The 19663-nt window shown below is 54.8% G+C and overlaps 1 protein-coding gene across 3 annotated transcripts in view; it reads left to right on the forward strand.

Moving 5' to 3' along the window:
• Window positions 1–19663, forward strand: part of LOC116955370 (cystine/glutamate transporter-like) — a 32480-nt gene that overhangs the window by 5609 nt on the left and 7208 nt on the right. For all 3 annotated transcript variants that reach the window (XM_076052976.1, XM_076052977.1, XM_076052978.1), the window contains exons 3-9: window positions 738–864; window positions 1152–1267; window positions 1937–2062; window positions 2336–2438; window positions 5077–5121; window positions 7223–7346; window positions 15534–15637. In XM_076052976.1, coding sequence (XP_075909091.1) covers window positions 738–864; window positions 1152–1267; window positions 1937–2062; window positions 2336–2438; window positions 5077–5121; window positions 7223–7346; window positions 15534–15637 — 745 coding nt within the window. The remainder of the gene's footprint in view (window positions 1–737; window positions 865–1151; window positions 1268–1936; window positions 2063–2335; window positions 2439–5076; window positions 5122–7222; window positions 7347–15533; window positions 15638–19663) is intronic.

Consider the following 19663-nt stretch of genomic DNA (forward strand, 5'->3'; position numbering starts at 1 on the left):
TGTGACGTCCACCCCCAGGGGGGTGTGACGTCCACCCCCAGGGGGGTGTGACGTCCACCCCCAGGGGGGTGTGACGTGGACCCCCACTGGGGTGTGACGTCCACCCCCACTGGGGTGTGACGTGGACCCCCAAGGAGGTGTGACGTCCACCCCCAGGGGGGTGTGACGTCCACCCCCAGGGGGGTGTGACGTGCACCCCCAGGGGGTGTGACGTCCACCCCCAGGGGGGTGTGACGTGCACCCCCACTGGGATGTGACGTGGACCCCCAAGGAGGTGTGACGTCCACCCCCAGGGGGGTGTGACGTGCACCCCCCAATGGGATGTGACGTGCACCCCCAGGGGGTGTGACGTGTACCCCCAGGGGGTGTGACGTGTACCCCCAGGGGGTGTGACGTGTACCCCCAGGGGGTGTGACGTGGACCCCCAAGGAGGTGTGACGTGTACCCCCAGGGGGTGTGACGTGTACCCACAGGGGGTGTGACGTGGACCCCCAAGGAGGTGTGACGTGGACCCCCAGGGGGTGTGACGTGCATCCCCCCCCCCAAGTTACGAATAAGAAGAACCTCCGGCTTAGTCTGAGACACACACACAGGACGTGTGTTACATGGAGTAACAAGTTGAGCCAGTCACTAATATAAATGTCGATAGAGAGTTATTGATATTAAGTCGCGACATCAAGGTCGGGCAAGGCAAAGGGTGATTGGGGGTCTCTGTGGCGGGGGGGGGGGGTCCTCAGGGGCTCTGTCGTACGCCGAGCTGGGCACCACGTACCACAAGTCTGGTGGCCACTACGTCTACCTGCTGGAGACGCTGGGGCCCGCCACCGCCTTCCTGCGCCTCTGGGCCGAGTTCATTATCGTGCGGTGAGCTCACAACCACCACCCCCCCTCAACCCACCCCCCCCACGTGTGTCTCCACCCCCCCCCTCAACCCACCACCCCCACGTGTCTCTCCCCCCCCCCCCGTGTCTCTCTCCCCCCCCCCGTGTCTCTCTCCCCCCCCCCGTATCTCTCCACCCCCCCCTCAACCCACCACCCCCCCGTGTCTCTCCCCCCCCCCGTGTCTCTCCACCCCCCGTGTGTCTCCCCCCCCCCCGTGTCTCTCCCCCCCCCGTGTCTCCCCCCCCCCCCGTGTGCGTGTCGTGGAGCAGGCCGGCCATCACGGCCGTGGTGGCGCTGGCGTTTGGCCGCTACGCCCTGGCCCCGGCCTTCTCCCCGTGCCCCCCGCCACTACTCGCGGTGCAGCTCGTGACGGCACTCGCCGTCAGTGAGTCCCCGCCTCCTCCTCCTCCACCTCGCTCCCCAGTGTCTCCATGTCCCCGTGTCTCCCCAGTGTCCCCCCGCGTCTCTCCGTGTGTCTCCCCGTGTGTCTCCCCGTGTCTCCATGTCCCCGTGTCTCCCAGTGTCTCCATGTCCCCGTGTCTCCTCCATGTCCCCGTATCTCCCCGTGTCTCCATGTCCCCGTGTCTCCCCGCGTCTCCCCGTGTGTCTCCCCGTGTGTCTCCCTGTGTGTCTCCGTGTCCCCCCGTGTCTCCCCGTATCTCCCCGTATCCCCCCGTGTCTCCTCGTGTCTTCCCGTGTCTCCCCGTATCCCCCCGTGTCCCCCCGTCCCCCCGTGTCTCCCCGTATCTCCCCGTGTCTCCCCGTATCTCCCCGTGTCTCCCCGTGTCTCCCCGTATCTCCCCGTGTCTCCCTGTGTCCCCCCGTGTCCCCCCGTGTCCCCGCGTATCTCCCCGTGTCTCCCCGTGTCTCCCCGTATCCCCCCGTGTCTCCCCGTGTCCCCCCGTGTCTCCCCGTGTCTCCCCGTATCCCCCCGTGTCTCCCCGTATCTCCCCGTGTCTCCCCGTATCTCCCCGTGTCCCCCCGTATCTCCCCATGTCTCCCCGTGTCTCCCCGTATCTCCCCGTATCTCCCCGTGTCTCCCCGTGTCTCCCAGCTCTCGTGGTGTTTGTGAACGCGTGGAGTGTGTCGTGGACGGCACGCATCCAGGCCGTGCTGGTGGTGGTGAAGCTGGGCGCCATCGCCCTCATCGCGGTGCCAGGCTTGGTGCACATCGCCCGTGGTGAGCAGCCCGAGTCGCTCGCTCTCTCCTGCCTCTCCCCTCTCATCTCACTCCACTCCCCTCCACTCACTCTCCTGCCTCTCCCTCTCATTTCACTCCACTCCCCTCCACGCTCTCTCTTGCCTCTCATCTCACTCCACTCCGCTCGACAGTGAGAAGTGCTCCACAACTCGTGATGCGATTCCCATGCTCCCCCTTCTCCCTCACCCTGCCCACCCCCACCCTGCCCCGCCCCACCCTGCCCCCCCCTGTCCCCCCGCCCCCACCCCCCAGGCCACACAGAGAACTTCGTGGGGGCGTTTGTGGTGCGGCCGGAGCGCAGCGTGGGGACTCTGCCCCTCGCCCTCTACGCAGGGATGTTCGCTTACGCCGGCTGGTACCACGTGACAACTACCCACTCACCACGTGACAACTACCCACTCACCACGTGGCAACTACCCACTCACCACGTGACAACTACCCACTCACCACACGGCAACTACCCACTCACCACGTGACAACTACCCACACACCACGTGACAACTACCCACACACCACACGGCAACTACCCACTCACCACACGGCAACTACCCACTCACCACGTGGCAACTACCCACTCACCACGTGACAACTACCCACTCACCACGTGACAACTACCCACTCACCACGTGGCAACTACCCACTCACCACGTGACAACTACCCACTCACCACACGGCAACTACCCACTCACCACGTGACAACTACCCACTCACCACGTGGCAACTACCCACACACCACACGGCAACTACTCACTCACCACGTGGCAACTACCCACTCACCACACGGCAACTACCCACTCACCACGTGGCAACTACCCACTCACCACGTGACAACTACCCACTCATCACGTGACAACTACCCACTCACCACACGGCAACTACCCACTCACCACGTGACAACTACCCACTCACCACGTGACAACTACCCACTCACCACGTGACAACTACTCACTCACCACGTGGCAACTACCCACTCACCACGTGGCAACTACCCACTCACCACGTGACAACTACTCACTCACCACGTGGCAACTACCCACTCACCACGTGGCAACTACCCACTCACCACGTGACAACTACCCACTCACCACATGGCAACTACCCACTCACCACGTGACAACTACTCACTCACCACGTGGCAACTACCCACTCAACCACACGGCACCTACCCACTCAACCACACGGCAACTACCCACTCACCACGTGGCAACTACCCACTCACCACGTGACAACTACCCACTCACCACGTGGCAACTACCCACTCACCACGTGGCAACTACCCACTCACCACGTGACAACTACCCACTCACCACGTGACAACTACCCACTCACCACACGGCACCTACCCACTCACCACGTCACAACTACCCACTCACCACGTGACAACTACCCACTCACCACGTGGCAACTACCCACTCACCACGTGACAACTACTCACTCACCACGTGGCAACTACCCACTCACCACGTGGCAACTACCCACTCACCACGTGACAACTACCCACTCACCACGTGGCAACTACTCACACACCACGTGACAACTACCCACTCACCACGTGGCAACTACTCACACACCACACGGCAACTACCCACTCACCACGTGGCAACTACCCACTCACCACGTGGCAACTACCCACTCACCACGTGGCAACTACCCACACACCACACGGCAACTACTCACTCACCACGTGGCAACTACCCACTCACCACACGGCAACTACCCACTCACCACGTGACAACTACCCACTCACCACGTGACAACTACTCACTCACCACGTGGCAACTACCCACTCACCACGTGGCAACTACCCACTCACCACGTGACAACTACTCACTCACCACGTGGCAACTACCCACCCACCACGTGGCAACTACCCACTCACCACGTGACAACTATCCACTCACCACATGGCAACTACCCACTCACCACGTGACAACTACTCACTCACCACGTGGCAACTACCCACTCAACCACACGGCACCTACCCACTCAACCACACGGCAACTACCCACTCACCACGTGGCAACTACCCACTCACCACGTGACAACTACCCACTCACCACGTGGCAACTACCCACTCACCACGTGGCAACTACCCACTCACCACGTGACAACTACCCACTCACCACACGGCACCTACCCACTCACCACGTCACAACTACCCACTCACCACGTGACAACTACCCACTCACCACGTGACAACTACCCACTCACCACGTGACAACTACTCACTCACCACGTGGCAACTACCCACTCACCACACGGCAACTACCCACTCACCACGTGACAACTACCCACTCACCACGTGACAACTACTCACTCACCACGTGGCAACTACCCACTCACCACGTGGCAACTACCCACTCACCACGTGACAACTACCCACTCACCACGTAGCAACTACTCACACACCACGTGACAACTACCCACTCACCACACGGCAACTACCCACTCACCACGTGACAACTACCCACTCACCACGTGGCAACTATCCACACACCACACGGCAACTACCCACTCACCACGTGACAACTACCCACTCACCACACGGCAACTACCCACTCACCACGTGGCAACTACCCACTCACCACGTGGCAACTACCCACTCACCACGTGACAACTACTCACTCACCACGTGGCAACTACCCACTCATCACGTGACAACTACCCACTCACCACACGGCAACTACCCACTCACCACGTGACAACTACCCACTCACCACGTGACAACTACTCACTCACCACGTGGCAACTACCCACACACCACGTGACAACTACCCACTCACCACGTGACAACTACTCACTCACCACGTGGCAACTACCCACTCACCACGTGACAACTACCCACTCACCACTTGACAACTACCCACTCACCACGTGACAACTACCCACTCACCACTTGACAACTACCCACTCACCACGTGACAACTACCCACTCACCACACAGCAGGTTATGTTGTTGCATCAGGTTGTTGTTGTTGTTGTTGCTGCGTCAGGTTCTACATGAACTTCGTCACGGAGGAGGTCAAGTCACCCGAGCGGTGAGTCACGTTGACGTGCACAACTCTCAACACACACACGCCGCACACAACACACACAACACACACTCCGCACACAACACACACAACACACACTCCCCACACAACACACACTCCCCACACAACACACCACACAACACACACTCCCCACACAACACACAACACACACTCCCCACACTCCCCACACAACACACAATCCCCACACAACACACACTCCCCACACAACACACAACACACACTCCCCACACAACACACACTCCCCACACAACACACACAACACACACTCCCCACACAACACACACTCCCCACACAACACACACAACACACACTCCCCACACAACACACACAACACACACTCCCCACACAACACACACTCCCCACACAACACATAACACACACTCCCCACACAACACACAACACACACTCCCCACACAACACACAACACACACTCCCCACACAACACACACTCCCCACACAACACACACTCCCCACACAACACATAACACACACTCCCCACACAACACACACTCCCCACACAACACACACTCCCCACACAACACACACTCCCCACACAACACACAACACACACTCCCCACACAACACACAACACACACTCCCCACACAACACACAACACACACTCCCCACACAACACACACTCCCCACACAACACACAACACACACTCCCCACACAACACACACTCCCCACACAACACACACTCCCCACACAACACACAACACACACTCCCCACACAACACACAACACACACTCCCCACACAACACATAACACACACTCCCCACACAACACACAACACACACTCCCCACACAACACACACTCCCCACACAACACACACAACACACAATCCCCACACAACACACACTCCCCACACAACACACACAACACACACTCCCCACACAACACACACTCCGCACACAACACACACTCCCCACACAACACATAACACACACTCCCCACACAACACACAACACACACTCCCCACACAACACACACTCCCCACACAACACACACAACACACACTCCCCACACAACACACAACACACACTCCCCACACAACACACACTCCGCACACAACACACACTCCGCACACAACACACACAACACACACTCCCCACACAACACACAACACACACTCCGCACACAACACACACTCCCCACACAACACACAACACACACTCCCCACACAACACACAACACACACAACACACACAACACACACTCCCCACACAACACACACGCGACACGCGCAACACAGTCAGAATCTGTATTTACACTGCAGGAGGAATCCGATGAGCTATAAAGCTCTTTTATCACAGATGTCCAGTAGGGGCACGGGGTAAGAACGTTACAACAACAGTTACAGCCAACACGATAGCAGTGCAAAGTACACGCAAGGTGAACAAATCCCCCAACACACAACACAACACCATCCCCATCCTAACTGGCAAAGCCCGCTGAGGACTAAAGGAATGTTTGAGAAGCGACCTGCCCAACACAGACGCAACACACGACAGGGCACGCCCCACCCACACACACCTCCACTGCCTCTCATCTCCAAGACTCCCTTGTGTTGGGGCTTTCAAATCAGGGCTGCAGGAATTCCAACACAATCTGGGTCATAACGGGGTCGTGTGGAGTGGGCGGGGCTATGTGGAGGGGGCGGGCCGCGTGGAGTGGGGCGGGGCCCTGTGGATTGGGCGGGGCTATGTGGAGTGGGCGGTGCTGTGTGGAGTGGGCGGGGCCCTGTGGATTGGGCGGGGCTATGTGCAGTGGGCGGTGCTGTGTGCAGTGGGGCGGGCGCCTGTGGATTGGGCGGGGCCATGTGGAGTGGGCGGTGTTGTGTGGAGTGGGGCGGGACCCTGTGGAGTGAGCGGGGTCGCGCGGAGTGGGCGGTGCTATGTGGAGTGGGCGTGGCTGTGTGGAGTAGAGTGGGCGTGGCTGTGCGGGGTGTCCAGGTTTGAAGCTGCCGGATTCCCCAGGTCAGAATCAGAATGATCGCTCTGTGCCGGAGGAATCCGATGAGCTATGAAGCTCTTTTTCACATTCACCGCGCCCCACCCTGTCCCCGGCGGCGCGTGCGAGCAGCACCCTGCCTCTGGCGATCTGCATCTCGATGGCCATCGTCACGGCCTCCTACCTGGTGATGAACGTCGCCTACCTCGCCGTGCTCAGTGAGCCGGCCATCCTCGCCTCGCCCGCCGTTGCCATGGTGAGTGGTCCTCCTGTCTCTGTGGGTCTCTGTGTGGTGGTGAGTCTGTGGGTCTCTGTGTGGTGAGTCTGTGGGTCTCTGTGTGGTGGTGAGTCTGTGGGTCTCTGTGTGGTGAGTCTGTGGGTCTCTGTGTGGTGAGTCTGTGGGTCTCTGTTTGGTGAGTCTGTGGGTCTCTGTGTGGTGAGTCTGTGGGTCTCTGTGTGGTGAGTCTGTGGGTCTCTGTGTGGTGGTGAGTCTGTGGGTCTCTGTGTGGTGAGTCTGTGGGTCTCTGTGTGGTGAGTCTGTGGGTCTCTGTTTGGTGAGTCTGTGGGTCTCTGTGTGGTGAGTCTGTGGGTCTCTGTGTGGTGAGTCTGTGGCTCTCTGTGTGGTGAGTCTGTGGGTCTCTGTGTGGTGAGTCTGTGGGTCTCTGTGGTGAGTCTGTGGGTCTCTGTGTGGTGAGTCTGTGGGTCTCTGTGTGGTGAGTCTGTGGGTCTCTGTGTGGTGAGTCTGTGGGTCTCTGTGTGGTGAGTCTGTGGGTCTCTGTGTGGTGAGTCTGTGGGTCTCTGTGTGGCGAGTCTGTGGGTCTCTGTGTGGTGAGTCTGTGGGTCTCTGTGTGGCGAGTCTGTGGGTCTCTGTGTGGTGAGTCTGTGGGTCTCTGTGTGGTGAGTCTGTGGGTCTCTGTGTGGTGAGTCTGTGGGTCTCTGTGTGGTGAGTCTGTGGCTCTCTGTGTGGTGAGTCTGTGGGTCTCTGTGTGGTGAGTCTGTGGGTCTCTGTGGTGAGTCTGTGGGTCTCTGTGTGGTGAGTCTGTGGGTCTCTGTGTGCTTAGTCTGTGGGTCTCTGTGTGGTGAGTCTGTAGGTCTCTGTGTGGTGAGTCTGTAGGTCTCTGTGTGGTGAGTTTGTGGGTCTCTGTGTGGTGAGTCTGTGGGTCTCTGTGTGATGGTGAGTCTGTGGGTCTGTGTGGTGAGTCTGTGGGTCTCTGTGTGGTGAGTCTGTGGGTCTCTGTGTGGTGAGTCTGTGGGTCTCTATGTGATGAGTCTGTGGGTCTCTCTGTGGTGAGTCTGTGGGTCTCTGTGTAGTGAGTCTGTGGGTCTCTGTGTGGTGAGTCTGTGGGTCTCTGTGTGGTGAGTCTGTGGGTCTCTGTGTGGTGAGTCTGTGGGTCTCTGTGTGGTGAGTCTGTGGGTCTCTGTGTGGTGAGTCTGTGGGTCTCTGTGTGATGGTGAGTCTGTGGGTCTCTGTGTGGTGAGTCTGTGGGTCTCTGTGTGGTGAGTCTGTGGGTCTCTGTGTGGTGAGTCTGTGGGTCTCTGTGTGGTGAGTCTGTGGGTCTCTGTGTGATGGTGAGTCTGTGGGCCTCTGTGTGATGAGTCTATGGGTCTCTGTGTGATGGTGAGTCTGTGGGTCTCTGTGTGGTGAGTCTGTGGGTCTCTGTGTGGTGAGTCTGTGGGTCTCTGTGTGGTGGTGAGTCTGTGGGTCTCTGTGTGATGGTGAGTCTGTGGGTCTCTGTGTGATGAGTCTATGGGTCCCTGTGTGGTGAGTCTGTGGGTCTCTGTGTGATGAGTCTATAGGTCTCTGTGTGGTGAGTCTGTGGGTCTCTGTGTGATGAGTCTGTGGGTCGCTGTGTGGTGGTGAGTCTGTGGGTCTCTGTGTGATGAGTCTGTGGGTCTCTGTGTGATGAGTCTGTGGGTGTCTGTGTGGTGGTGAGTCTGTGGGTCTCTGTGTGATGAGTCTGTGGGTCTCTGTGTGATGAGTCTGTGGGTCTCTGTGTAGTGAGTCTGTGGGTCTCTGTGTGGTGAGTCTATGGGTCCCTGTGTGGTGAGTCTGTGGGTCTCTGTGTGGTGAGTCTGTGGGTCGCTGTGTGGTGGTGAGTCTGTGGGTCTCTGTGTGGTGAGTCTGTGGGTCTCTGTGTGGTGGTGAGTCTGTGGGTCTCTGTGTGATGAGTCTGTGGGTCTCTGTGTGATGAGTCTATGGGTCTCTGTGTGATGAGTCTATGTGTCTCTGTATGATGAGTCTGTGGGTCTCTGTGTGATGAGTCTATGGGTCTCTGTGTGATGAGTCTGTGGGTCTCTGTGTGATGAGTCTGTGGGTCTCTGTGTGACTAGTCTGTGGGTCTCTGTGTGGATGAGTCTATGTGTCTCTGTGTGACTAGTCTATGGGTCTCTGTGTGATGAGTCTATGTGTCTCTGTGTGATGAGTCTGTGGGTCTCTGTGTGATGAGTCTATGTGTCTCTGTGTGATGAGTCTATGGGTCTCTGTGTGATGAGTCTATGTGTCTCTGTGTGATGAGTCTGTGGGTCTCTGTGTGATGAGTCTGTGGGTCTCTGTGTGATGAGTCTATGGGCCTCTGTGCGAGTAGTCTATGGGTCTCTGTGTGACTAGTCTGTGGGTCTCTGTGTGATGAGTCTGTGGGTCTCTGTGTGATGAGTCTATGGGCCTCTGTGCGATGAGTCTATGGGTCTCTGTGTGATGAGTCTATGAGTCTCTGTGTGATGAATCTATGTGTCTCTGTGTGATTAGTCTATGAGTCTCTGTGTGATGAGTCTGTGGGTCTCTGTGTGATGAGTCTATGTGTCTCTGTGTGATGAGTCTATGTGTCTCTGTGTGATGAGTCTATGGGTCTCTGTGTGATGAGTCTATGGGTCTCTGTGTGATGAGTCTATGGGTCTCTGTGTGATGAGTCTGTGGGTCTCTGTGTGATGAGTCTGTGGGTCTCTGTGTGATGAGTCTATGGATCTCTGTGCGAGTAGTCTATGGGTCTCTGTGTGATGAGTCTGTGGGTCTCTGTGTGATGAGTCTATGGGTCTCTGTGCGAGTAGTCTATGGATCTCTGTGTGACTAGTCTGTGGGTCTCTGTGTGATGAGTCTATGGGTCTCTGTGTGGTGAGTCTGTGAGTCTCTGTGTGATGAGTCTATGGGTCTCTGTGCGAGTAGTCTATGGATCTCTGTGTGACTAGTCTGTGGGTCTCTGTGTGATGAGTCTATGGGTCTCTGTGTGATGAGTCTATGGGTCTCTGTGTGATGAGTCTATGAGTCTCTGTGTGATGAGTCAATGTGTCTCTGTGTGATTAGTCTATGAGTCTCTGTGTGATGAGTCTGTGGGTCTCTGTGTGATGAGTCTATGTGTCTCTGTGTGATGAGTCTATGTGTCTCTGTGTGATGAGTCTATGGGTCTCTGTGTGATGAGTCTATGGGTCTCTGTGTGATGAGTCTATGGGTCTCTGTGTGATGAGTCTGTGGGTCTCTGTGTGATGAGTCTGTGGGTCTCTGTGTGATGAGTCTATGGATCTCTGTGCGAGTAGTCTATGGGTCTCTGTGTGATGAGTCTGTGGGTCTCTGTGTGGTGAGTCTGTGGGTCTCTGTGTGGTGAGTCTGTGGGTCTCTGTGTGGTGAGTCTGTGGGTCTCTGTGTGGTGAGTCTGTGGGTCTCTGTGTGATGAGTCTGTGGGTCTCTGTGTGGTGAGTCTGTGGGTCTCTGTGTGATGGTGAGTCTGTGGGTCTGTGTGGTGAGTCTGTGGGTCTCTGTGTGGTGAGTCTGTGGGTCTCTGTGTGGTGAGTCTGTGGGTCTCTATGTGATGAGTCTGTGGGTCTCTCTGTGGTGAGTCTGTGGGTCTCTGTGTAGTGAGTCTGTGGGTCTCTGTGTGGTGAGTCTGTGGGTCTCTGTGTGGTGAGTCTGTGGGTCTCTGTGTGGTGAGTCTGTGGGTCTCTGTGTGGTGAGTCTGTGGGTCTCTGTGTGGTGAGTCTGTGGGTCTCTGTGTGGTGAGTCTGTGGGTCTCTGTGTGATGGTGAGTCTGTGGGTCTCTGTGTGGTGAGTCTGTGGGTCTCTGTGTGGTGAGTCTGTGGGTCTCTGTGTGGTGAGTCTGTGGGTCTCTGTGTGGTGAGTCTGTGGGTCTCTGTGTGATGGTGAGTCTGTGGGCCTCTGTGTGATGAGTCTATGGGTCTCTGTGTGATGGTGAGTCTGTGGGTCTCTGTGTGGTGAGTCTGTGGGTCTCTGTGTGGTGAGTCTGTGGGTCTCTGTGTGGTGGTGAGTCTGTGGGTCTCTGTGTGATGGTGAGTCTGTGGGTCTCTGTGTGATGAGTCTATGGGTCCCTGTGTGGTGAGTCTGTGGGTCTCTGTGTGATGAGTCTATAGGTCTCTGTGTGGTGAGTCTGTGGGTCTCTGTGTGATGAGTCTGTGGGTCGCTGTGTGGTGGTGAGTCTGTGGGTCTCTGTGTGATGAGTCTGTGGGTCTCTGTGTGATGAGTCTGTGGGTGTCTGTGTGGTGGTGAGTCTGTGGGTCTCTGTGTGATGAGTCTGTGGGTCTCTGTGTGATGAGTCTGTGGGTCTCTGTGTAGTGAGTCTGTGGGTCTCTGTGTGGTGAGTCTATGGGTCCCTGTGTGGTGAGTCTGTGGGTCTCTGTGTGGTGAGTCTGTGGGTCGCTGTGTGGTGGTGAGTCTGTGGGTCTCTGTGTGGTGAGTCTGTGGGTCTCTGTGTGGTGGTGAGTCTGTGGGTCTCTGTGTGATGAGTCTGTGGGTCTCTGTGTGATGAGTCTATGGGTCTCTGTGTGATGAGTCTATGTGTCTCTGTATGATGAGTCTGTGGGTCTCTGTGTGATGAGTCTATGGGTCTCTGTGTGATGAGTCTGTGGGTCTCTGTGTGATGAGTCTGTGGGTCTCTGTGTGACTAGTCTGTGGGTCTCTGTGTGGATGAGTCTATGTGTCTCTGTGTGACTAGTCTATGGGTCTCTGTGTGATGAGTCTATGTGTCTCTGTGTGATGAGTCTATGGGCCTCTGTGCGATGAGTCTATGGGTCTCTGTGTGATGAGTCTATGAGTCTCTGTGTGATGAATCTATGTGTCTCTGTGTGATTAGTCTATGAGTCTCTGTGTGATGAGTCTGTGGGTCTCTGTGTGATGAGTCTATGTGTCTCTGTGTGATGAGTCTATGTGTCTCTGTGTGATGAGTCTATGGGTCTCTGTGTGATGAGTCTATGGGTCTCTGTGTGATGAGTCTATGGGTCTCTGTGTGATGAGTCTGTGGGTCTCTGTGTGATGAGTCTGTGGGTCTCTGTGTGATGAGTCTATGGATCTCTGTGCGAGTAGTCTATGGGTCTCTGTGTGATGAGTCTGTGGGTCTCTGTGTGATGAGTCTATGGGTCTCTGTGCGAGTAGTCTATGGATCTCTGTGTGACTAGTCTGTGGGTCTCTGTGTGATGAGTCTATGGGTCTCTGTGTGGTGAGTCTGTGAGTCTCTGTGTGATGAGTCTATGGGTCTCTGTGCGAGTAGTCTATGGATCTCTGTGTGACTAGTCTGTGGGTCTCTGTGTGATGAGTCTATGGGTCTCTGTGTGATGAGTCTATGGGTCTCTGTGTGATGAGTCTATGAGTCTCTGTGTGATGAGTCAATGTGTCTCTGTGTGATTAGTCTATGAGTCTCTGTGTGATGAGTCTGTGGGTCTCTGTGTGATGAGTCTATGTGTCTCTGTGTGATGAGTCTATGTGTCTCTGTGTGATGAGTCTATGGGTCTCTGTGTGATGAGTCTATGGGTCTCTGTGTGATGAGTCTATGGGTCTCTGTGTGATGAGTCTGTGGGTCTCTGTGTGATGAGTCTGTGGGTCTCTATGTGATGAGTCTATGGATCTCTGTGCGAGTAGTCTATGGGTCTCTGTGTGATGAGTCTGTGGGTCTCTGTGTGGTGAGTCTGTGGGTCTCTGTGTGGTGAGTCTGTGGGTCTCTGTGTGGTGAGTCTGTGGGTCTCTGTGTGGTGAGTCTGTGGGTCTCTGTGTGATGAGTCTGTGGGTCTCTGTGTGGTGAGTCTGTGGGTCTCTGTGTGGTGAGTCTGTGGGTGTCTGTGTGGTGGTGAGTCTGTGGGTCTCTGTGTGATGAGTCTGTGGGTCTCTGTGTGATGAGTCTGTGGGTCTCTGTGTAGTGAGTCTGTGGGTCTCTGTGTGGTGAGTCTATGGGTCCCTGTGTGGTGAGTCTGTGGGTCTCTGTGTGGTGAGTCTGTGGGTCGCTGTGTGGTGGTGAGTCTGTGGGTCTCTGTGTGGTGAGTCTGTGGGTCTCTGTGTGGTGGTGAGTCTGTGGGTCTCTGTGTGATGAGTCTGTGGGTCTCTGTGTGATGAGTCTATGGGTCTCTGTGTGATGAGTCTATGTGTCTCTGTATGATGAGTCTGTGGGTCTCTGTGTGATGAGTCTATGGGTCTCTGTGTGATGAGTCTGTGGGTCTCTGTGTGATGAGTCTGTGGGTCTCTGTGTGACTAGTCTGTGGGTCTCTGTGTGGATGAGTCTATCTGTCTCTGTGTGACTAGTCTATGGGTCTCTGTGTGATGAGTCTATGTGTCTCTGTGTGATGAGTCTATGGGTCTCTGTGTGATGAGTCTATGTGTCTCTGTGTGATGAGTCTGTGGGTCTCTGTGTGATGAGTCTGTGGGTCTCTGTGTGATGAGTCTATGGGCCTCTGTGCGAGTAGTCTATGGGTCTCTGTGTGACTAGTCTGTGGGTCTCTGTGTGATGAGTCTGTGGGTCTCTGTGTGATGAGTCTATGGGCCTCTGTGCGATGAGTCTATGGGTCTCTGTGTGATGAGTCTATGAGTCTCTGTGTGATGAATCTATGTGTCTCTGTGTGATTAGTCTATGAGTCTCTGTGTGATGAGTCTGTGGGTCTCTGTGTGATGAGTCTATGTGTCTCTGTGTGATGAGTCTATGTGTCTCTGTGTGATGAGTCTATGGGTCTCTGTGTGATGAGTCTATGGGTCTCTGTGTGATGAGTCTATGGGTCTCTGTGTGATGAGTCTGTGGGTCTCTGTGTGATGAGTCTGTGGGTCTCTGTGTGATGAGTCTATGGATCTCTGTGCGAGTAGTCTATGGGTCTCTGTGTGATGACTCTGTGGGTCTCTGTGTGATGAGTCTATGGGTCTCTGTGCGAGTAGTCTATGGATCTCTGTGTGACTAGTCTGTGGGTCTCTGTGTGATGAGTCTATGGGTCTCTGTGTGGTGAGTCTGTGAGTCTCTGTGTGATGAGTCTATGGGTCTCTGTGCGAGTAGTCTATGGATCTCTGTGTGACTAGTCTGTGGGTCTCTGTGTGATGAGTCTATGGGTATCTGTGTGATGAGTCTATGGGTCTCTGTGTGATGAGTCTATGAGGCTCTGTGTGATGAGTCTATGTGTCTCTGTGTGATTAGTCTATGAGTCTCTGTGTGATGAGTCTGTGGGTCTCTGTGTGATGAGTCTATGTGTCTCTGTGTGATGAGTCTATGTGTCTCTGTGTGATGAGTCTATGGGTCTCTGTGTGATGAGTCTATGGGTCTCTGTGTGATGAGTCTATGGGTCTCTGTGTGATGAGTCTGTGGGTCTCTGTGTGATGAGTCTGTGGGTCTCTGTGTGATGAGTCTATGGATCTCTGTGCGAGTAGTCTATGGGTCTCTGTGTGATGAGTCTGTGGGTCTCTGTGTGATGAGTCTATGGGTCTCTGTGTGAGTAGTCTATGGATCTCTGTGTGACTAGTCTGTGGGTCTCTGTGTGATGAGTCTATGGGTCTCTGTGTGGTGAGTCTGTGAGTCTCTGTGTGATGAGTCTATGGATCTCTGTGCGAGTAGTCTATGGGTCTCTGTGTGATGAGTATGTGGGTCTCTGTGTGATGAGTCTATGGGTCTCTGTGTGAGTAGTCTATGGATCTCTGTGTGACTAGTCTGTGGGTCTCTGTGTGATGAGTCTATGGGTCTCTGTGTGGTGAGTCTGTGGGTCTCTGTGTGATGAGTCTATGGGTCTCTGTGTGATGAGTCTATGGGTCTCTGTGTGATGAGTCTGTGGGTCTCTGTGTGATGAGTCTATGGGTCTCTGTGTGATGAGTCTATGGGTCTCTGTGTGATGAGTCTATGGGTCTCTGTGTGATGAGTCTGTGGGTCTTTGTGTGATGAGTCTGTGGGTCTCTGTGTGATGAGTCTGTGGGTCTCTGTGTGATGAGTCTATGTGTCTCTGTTTGATGAGTCTATGGGTCTCTGTGTGATGAGTCTGTGGGTCTCTGTGTGATGAGTCTATGGGTCTCTGTGTGGTGAGTCTGTGGGTCTCTGTGTGATGAGTCTATGTGTCTCTGTTTGATGAGTCTATGGGTCTCTGTGTGATGAGTCTATGGGTCTCTGTGTGATGAGTCTGTGGGTCTCTGTGTGATGAGTCTATGGGTCTCTGTGTGATGAGTCTATGGGTCTCTGTGTGATGAGTCTGTGGGTCTCCGCATTGCCAGAACTTTGCAGAGAAGACCCTGGGCAGCTTCTCCACCATCATCCCCATCCTAGTGTCGCTCAGCTGCATGGGCAGCATGCTCGGTGGCTTCTTCGCCTCGGCCAGGTGGGTTCCATCATCCAGGTGGGCATCGTCACCAGGTGAGCATCATCACCAGGTGGGTTCCATCATCCAGGTGGGTTCCATCGTCACCAGGTGGGTTCCATCATCCAGGTGGGCATCGTCACCAGGTGGGTTCCATCATCCAGGTGGGCATCGTCACCAGGTGAGCATCATCACCAGGTGGGTTCCATCATCCAGGTGGGCATCGTCACCAGGTGAGCATCATCACCAGGTGGGTTCCATCATCCAGGTGGGTTCCATCGTCACCAGGTGGGTTCCATCATCCAGGTGGGCATCGTCACCAGGTGGGTTCCATCATCCAGGTGGGCATCGTCACCAGGTGAGCATCATCACCAGGTGGGTTCCATCATCCAGGTGGGCATCGTCACCAGGTGAGCATCATCACCAGGTGGGTTCCATCATCCAGGTGGGTTCCATCGTCACCAGGTGGGTTCCATCATCCAGGTGGGCATCGTCACCAGGTGGGTTCCATCGCCAGCTGAGTTCCATCGTCAGGTGGATCACATGGCCAGGTGGGTCCCATCGTCAGGTGGATCACATGGCCACTGGGGTTCCATCGTTAGTTTTGGTGCCAATCGCGAGCTGGGTCCCATTGCCAGCTGGGCACCATGGCCGGCCTTTATAGTTGCCACTCGCAAGCAGCGCTTGCAACAACGACCTGTCTGAAGGCTGTGTGGTCTAAGTGTTGTCGCTGATCTTTGTCCGAGTGCAGGATGGTCTAAGTGTTGTCGCTGATCTTTGTCCGAGTGCAGGATGGTCTAAGTGTTGTCGCTGATCTTTGTCCGAGTACAGGATGGTCTCAGTGTTGTCGCTGATCTTTATCCGAGTGCAGGATGGTCTAAGTGTTGTCGCTGATCTTTGTCCGAGTGCAGGATGGTCTAAGTGTTGTCGCTGATCTTTGTCCGAGTGCAGGATGGTCTAAGTGTTGTCGCTGATCTTTGTCCGAGTGCAGGATGGTCTCAGTGTTGTCGCTGATCTTTATCCGAGTGCAGGATGGTGTCAGTGTTGTCGCTGATCTTTGTCCGTGTGCAGGATGGTGTCAGTGTTGTCGCTGATCTTTGTCCGTGTGCAGGATGGTCTAAGTGTTGTCGCTGATCTTTGTCCGAGTGCAGGATGGTCTAAGTGTTGTCGCTGATCTTTGTCCGAGTGCAGGATGGTCTCAGTGTTGTCGCTGATCTTTATCCGAGTGCAGGATGGTCTAAGTGTTGTCGCTGATCTTTGTCCGAGTGCAGGATGGTCTAAGTGTTGTCGCTGATCTTTGTCCGAGTGCAGGATGGTCTAAGTGTTGTCGCTGATCTTTGTCCGAGTGCAGGATGGTCTCAGTGTTGTCGCTGATCTTTATCCGAGTGCAGGATGGTCTAAGTGTTGTCGCTGATCTTTGTCCGTGTGCAGGATGGTGTCAGTGTTGTCGCTGATCTTTGTCCGTGTGCAGGATGGTCTAAGTGTTGTCGCTGATCTTTGTCCGAGTGCAGGATGGTCTAAGTGTTGTCGCTGATCTTTGTCCGTGTGCAGGATGGTCTAAGTGTTGTCGCTGATCTTTGTCCGAGTGCAGGATGGTCTAAGTGTTGTCGCTGATCTTTGTCCGTGTGCAGGATGGTCTAAGTGTTGTTGCTGATCTTTGTCCGAGTGCAGGATGGTCTAAGTGTTGTCGCTGATCTTTGTCCGAGTGCAGGATGGTCTAAGTGTTGTCGCTGATCTTTGTCCGTGTGCAGGATGGTCTAAGTGTTGTCGCTGATCTTTGTCCGAGTGCAGGATGGTCTAAGTGTTGTCGCTGATCTTTGTCCGAGTGCAGGATGGTCTAAGTGTTGTCGCTGATCTTTGTCCGTGTGCAGGATGGTCTAAGTGTTGTCGCTGATCTTTGTCCGAGTGCAGGATGGTGTCAGTGTTGTCGCTGATCTTTGTCCGAGTGCAGGATGGTCTAAGTGTTGTCGCTGATCTTTGTCCGAGTGCAGGATGGTCTAAGTGTTGTCGCTGATCTTTGTCCGTGTGCAGGATGGTCTAAGTGTTGTCGCTGATCTTTGTCCGAGTGCAGGATGGTCTAAGTGTTGTCGCTGATCTTTGTCCGAGTGCAGGATGGTCTAAGTGTTGTCGCTGATCTTTGTCCGTGTGCAGGATGGTGTCAGTGTTGTCACTGATCTTTGTCCGTGTGCAGGACGGTGTCAGTGTTGTCGCTGATCTTTGTCCGTGTGCAGGATGGTGTCAGTGTTGTCGCTGATCTTTGTCCGAGTGCAGGATGGTCTAAGTGTTGTCGCTGATCTTTGTCCGAGTGCAGGACGGTGTCAGTGTTGTCGCTGATCTTTGACCGTGTGCAGGATGGTCTAAGTGTTGTCGTTGATCTTTGTCCGTGTGCAGGATGGCGTCAGTGTTGTCGCTGATCTTTGTCCGTGTGCAGGACGGTGTCAGTGTTGTCGCTGATCTTTGTCCGAGTGCAGGATGGCGTCAGTGTTGTCGCTGATCTTTGTCCGTGTGCAGGACGGTGTCAGTGTTGTCGCTGATCTTTGTCCGTGTGCAGGATGGTGTCAGTGTTGTCGCTGATCTTTGTCCGTGTGCAGGATGGTCTAAGTGTTGTCGCTGATCTTTGTCCGAGTGCAGGATGGTCTAAGTGTTGTCGCTGATCTTTGTCCGTGTGCAGGATGGTGTCAGTGTTGTCACTGATCTTTGTCCGAGTGCAGGATGGTCTAAGTGTTGTCGCTGATCTTTGTCCGAGTGCAGGATGGTGTCAGTGTTGTCACTGATCTTTGTCCGTGTGCAGGATGGTCTAAGTGTTGTCGCTGATCTTTGTCCGAGTGCAGGATGGTCTAAGTGTTGTCGCTGATCTTTGTCCGTGTGCAGGATGGTGTCAGTGTTGTCACTGATCTTTGTCCGAGTGCAGGATGGTGTCAGTGTTGTCGCTGATCTTTGTCCGAGTGCAGGATGGTCTAAGTGTTGTCGCTGATCTTTGTCCGAGTGCAGGATGGTGTCAGTGTTGTCACTGATCTTTGTCCGAGTGCAGGATGGTGTCAGTGTTGTCACTGATCTTTGTCCGTGTGCAGGATGGTGTCAGTGTTGTCGCTGATCTTTGTCCGTGTGCAGGACGGTGTCAGTGTTGTCGCTGATCTTTGTCCGTGTGCAGGATGGTGTCAGTGTTGTCGCTGATCTTTGTCCGTGTGCAGGATGGTGTCAGTGTTGTCGCTGATCTTTGTGCGAGTGCAGGATGGTGTCAGTGTTGTCGCTGATCTTTGTCCGAGTGCAGGATGGTGTCAGTGTTGTCGCTGATCTTTGCCCGTGTGCAGGATGGTGTCAGTGTTGTCGCTGATCTTTGTCCGTGTGCAGGATGGTCTAAGTGTTGTCGCTGATCTTTGTGCGAGTGCAGGATGGTGTCAGTGTTGTCGCTGATCTTTGTGCGTGTGCAGGATGGTCTAAGTGTTGTCGCTGATCTTTGTCCGTGTGCCGGATGGTGTCAGTGTTGTCGCTGATCTTTGTCCGAGTGCAGGATGGTGTCAGTGTTGTCGCTGATCTTTGTGCGAGTGCAGGATGGTGTCAGTGTTGTCGCTGATCTTTGTCCGTGTGCAGGATGGTGTCAGTGTTGTCGCTGATCTTTGTCCGAGTGCAGGATGGTGTCAGTGTTGTCGCTGATCTTTGTCCGTGTGCAGGATGGTGTCAGTGTTGTCGCTGATCTTTGTCCGAGTGCAGGATGGTGTCAGTGTTGTCGCTGATCTTTGTCCGTGTGCAGGATGGTGTCAGTGTTGTCGCTGATCTTTGTCCGAGTGCAGGATGGTCTAAGTGTTGTCGCTGATCTTTGTTCGAGTGCAGGATGGTCTAAGTGTTGTCGCTGATCTTTGTCCGAGTGCAGGATGGTCTAAGTGTTGTCGCTGATCTTTGTCCGAGTGCAGGATGGTGTCAGTGTTGTCGCTGATCTTTGTTCGAGTGCAGGATGGTGTCAGTGTTGTCGCTGATCTTTGTGCGAGTGCAGGATGGTGTCAGTGTTGTCGCTGATCTTTGTCCGAGTGCAGGATGGTGTCAGTGTTG

This window comes from Petromyzon marinus, chromosome 59 (genome assembly GCF_048934315.1).
Source record: "Petromyzon marinus isolate PM22_M1 ecotype Great Lakes invasive population chromosome 59, UKy_Petmar_22M1.pri1.0, whole genome shotgun sequence".
Taxonomy (NCBI): Eukaryota; Metazoa; Chordata; class Hyperoartia; order Petromyzontiformes; family Petromyzontidae; genus Petromyzon; species Petromyzon marinus.